Source organism: Trypanosoma grayi, assembly GCF_000691245.1.
Source record: "Trypanosoma grayi strain ANR4 Tgr_1379_V1, whole genome shotgun sequence".
NCBI classification, from domain to species: domain Eukaryota; phylum Euglenozoa; class Kinetoplastea; order Trypanosomatida; family Trypanosomatidae; genus Trypanosoma; species Trypanosoma grayi.
The window spans coordinates 1-3,594 of record NW_008826997.1 but is presented as its reverse complement, the minus strand read 5'-3'; the positions used below and the strand labels follow the sequence as shown (position 1 = coordinate 3,594).

The window sequence follows — 3,594 nt, the reverse complement described above, 5'->3', positions numbered from 1 at the left end:
ATTGTCCCTTTTATTCTTTGAGTCAGGTGTAAACACCACACTCAACGTTCCGTATTGTTTTCCATGAAGCATGACGGGCAATTCATGTTCTCCAGGTGATGCAATAGCTTCGGATGCGTGAATTGTGGCGCACCCCATGGAATCAAACCCTGCAACGTCCACGTCCTGGACCTCAAATCGGATAATATGGGACGACTGAACAGAAACGATGAACTCTCCCTCCTCCTGGTTCCATTTTGGGTTCACGGTATCACGCTTCTCAGGAACCGTAAAGGCGTGGTCAGGGCCGATCCACACCATCACGCGCGGATCTGTTACGCCCAATACATTGAACATTTCCTGGTCACAATCCAGAAGATCGTGACCCTCCTTGACATAAATGTGCATACATGCCGTTGTTGGGCCCTCACTAATCACCACCTCTTCTGGCAAGGACGACGATGATACCACCGGTTCCTCTCGTGGCGGCTCAGCCGTAGTAGCAGTCGAGATGTTGCGCTCCGCGTCCACCTTTTCGCTTTCAGTGTTCCCCTGCACGGGATGCGAATTGAGGAGGACAAAGGAAACCACAATGCTTCCGAGGTTGGTGTCACGCTGGCGAAACAGCCTATCTGTCCCACAAGAAAAAATACTCAACCGCAGCTCTTTTTTGCTAAATCCGTGGCGGAAAAGATCCGAGACGGAAAGCTGAGCGTAGCCTAACCGCTGCTCCCTTGCCTCGTATGCGTTACCACTGCCCATGACGTGGAAGCCAATAACACCGGAATCCAGAGGATGTAGAGACATGATTGTCGACCCAGACCCCTTGCTCCATGACGGATTACGCGTAAGCGGTACAGCAGACGTCAAAAATACCTTCGCATCCGGCGATAGGATACGCACAAATGTGCTTCCTTTTCCCCGAACATTTCCAAGATCCTTGCAAGCCTCTACGCTTACTTGGACAGGGTAAGACTTAAGCACAACATCACCACACGGAGTGATGGGCTCATTGTAAAGAATTACTGATGATTCAGACGGCCCAAGAGGCTTAAAGGGGGAGCAGCTGGTCTCGCCTCGATGCGGTTCCTCACGTTGCCGCACCTCATTGCCTTCACTGACGCACTCTTTTTCCCGTCGGGTACACTGCACCAACAGCCTTCCAAGTCGGTGGCGGTGATCGCGTATGTACTGTAGCGGTTCATCTACACGTGGGTGGAGTGTCAGCTCGTGCCACTCCTGATCAGAGTACAACTTCTTCTTGGCGAGGCGCGCTTCCCCGAGGAACTCGTCCTTGCCATCACGGTCGTAGTCATAAACATGGAAAATAATGCACCCATATGGCTCCCCGCCAGACAAAGTGGCAATCGTCCGTGAACAATTCTCCCAGGAGGGTTCCGTCGTTTCCAGAACAGGTGGTAGACGAAGGAGCTCCTCACCGCCACTACCATCATACGCCACAACATATGGATTGGAATTAACTCCCACGTCGCGTCTGAGAATTCCGTTTGCGCTGACTACACGAATTGTCACTCCATTTGTGGATGCGGAACAACACGCCGCCGACTCCGAGGTATCGTCGCTCGTCACCGCCTTCTCTCCGTCGCGCTTGGGTGAAAAAAGCCGTCCCGTGTCGGACATGGAGCCACGGCACGCAACGGCAGCAGCTGTATTTCCAGCCACCGCTGCTGCAGCGGTGAAGACGACAGTGCCAAGGTGATGCGCATGCTGCACGATTTCACCGTCTGGCTCGCGTTCGCGCGGATGGAGCTTGGCAGAATGCCGCACTCCTGCACCCGCTGCACTATCCTCCAAGAGCGGCCCAAGAGGGACTTGGGCCTGCCCCAGGAAAAGCCGAGCGTTATTTGCCCCACGTGAGTAGACCTCGAAGACAATGCTCCATGGCGACCCTCGCGCCACCTTCAGCATCACAGCATCCTCAGATGTAATGAACTGCGGGCAGGTTGTGTCAGTACGTGGAAGTGTCTCAAGTGCCTTTTCACCGCACGGACCGTAAACAACTACAAACGGATCAATGAAACCCACACCGTTGTTTCGTCTATTTAGCAGCCCCTCGCAGGCCACAAGTCTGAGAGTCACATTAAACAATGTGGCCGTATTTGGCTTCTTCATTGGCATCCGTCGCTCCATCCGCGTAATTGTGGCCTCGAGAATTTGTATGTATCTCTTGAACTCTTTTTCCTTCGCGCCCCATGACCGGCGTGCTGCACGATGTGTTTCCTCCAAACCCTGAATGCTACCCATGAGAGTGTGCTCCTTCGCTTTCAGGGTCCGTACGCGGCGTTCAAGTGCTGCTCTCTGTGCCATATCTTTATTGTCATCAACAAATGAAAGCTCGGTGGCGCTGCCATCCTTATGATCCTCATTCACGGCTTTTGGCGTTTTCATTAGGCTTGAGCGTAATAATGCAGCTTGCAGGTCAGCACAGCGCTTTTCAGCATGTTCGCATCGTTCTTGTTCTGCCACCAGAAGACCTTCCAATATCTTCGCCTTCTCCCGAGCAGCCTGCAGATCACGCTGGGAATCCGCACCATCCTCGGGCAACTCCACGGATGTCAGAGACTTCGCCTGTTGCTCGCGTTGCGTTTTCACCATTCGATGTGGATCCATTCTTCCCAGTCCCACGCCCACTGTTTTCATCGCTGCCGTCTGATCACGCAGCGCATGCCCGGTGACCTCTAACTCCCTGCGTAGGTCATATACGAGGGACTCAAGTCGTGCCTGCTCCTTCGCATGCGTTGCTTCTTTGGCTCTTAGACGTTTATTTTCGCTCTGAATGTACCGTATCTCCGCATCATTGGCAGCAGAAGTGACAGAATCACCTAGCGGCGCTGAAGCCGCCGCCGCTGCTGCTGCTACCGTTCCTCCTTCTACAGTGGATGCCGCTGCCATCGGGACCAGCGGTGTGGTACTGGATTGCGAGTGACCGATTCCACCAGCGGTGCTGCCAACACCTCCAGGTGAACGGACGGCTATGCCGCCAATTATCTTGCGCCGGGCAGAACTGCTCCCCGTTCGCCGTGTGCCGGTGTTATTCATGATGAGCCGCGTGAGCTCCATCAGCGTTGCTTCTTTTGCCGCCATCGCGCGGCGCAGACGGCGATGCTTATCGAATCGATCCATCGATGTTGATGTCGTCACTGCCGTTGACGNGCTCCATCAGGGTTGCTTCTTTTGCCGCCAGCGCGCGGCGCAGACGGCGATGCTTATCGAATCGATCCATCGATGTTGATGTCGTCACTGCCGTTGACGAGCCACGTCCTTCAGCAGGCACAGTAGTAACATTTGACGGGCCCTGCGTTGTCTGCGGCGCTGCAGAATCGGTGGCATATACACCCGGGGAAAGCAGAACGGTGGTGAGGCGCGCTGCGCTGTCGGTCTCCTCGCCCATTCCCTTATCCTTGAAGTTGCGGTATCTTCCGCCACCTCTGCGTGAGCACAGACAGAAGCACGAAAAGAAAAATGCATGTGGCCGCCCAAAAACAAAGAAAAAAAAACAATGATAAGTTAGAAGTAACGGGCGACCGCCCCTGTGGGAGAATGTCATCCCTCACTGCCGCGCCGACACACACACACACATCGTGTATATATATA

At 54.2% G+C, this 3,594-nt stretch overlaps 1 protein-coding gene across 1 annotated transcript; it reads left to right on the top strand.

Moving 5' to 3' along the window:
- Positions 1 to 1,309: 1,309 nt before the first annotated feature.
- DQ04_13791000 (hypothetical protein) lies at positions 1,310 to 1,699 on the top strand (the record flags this gene model as incomplete). The annotated part of the gene is made up of 1 exon (XM_009317030.1): positions 1,310 to 1,699. One exon carries the CDS (start codon positions 1,310 to 1,312, stop codon positions 1,697 to 1,699), a length of 390 nt encoding a protein of 129 aa, XP_009315305.1.
- Between the last annotated feature and the right edge of the window lie 1,895 nt (positions 1,700 to 3,594).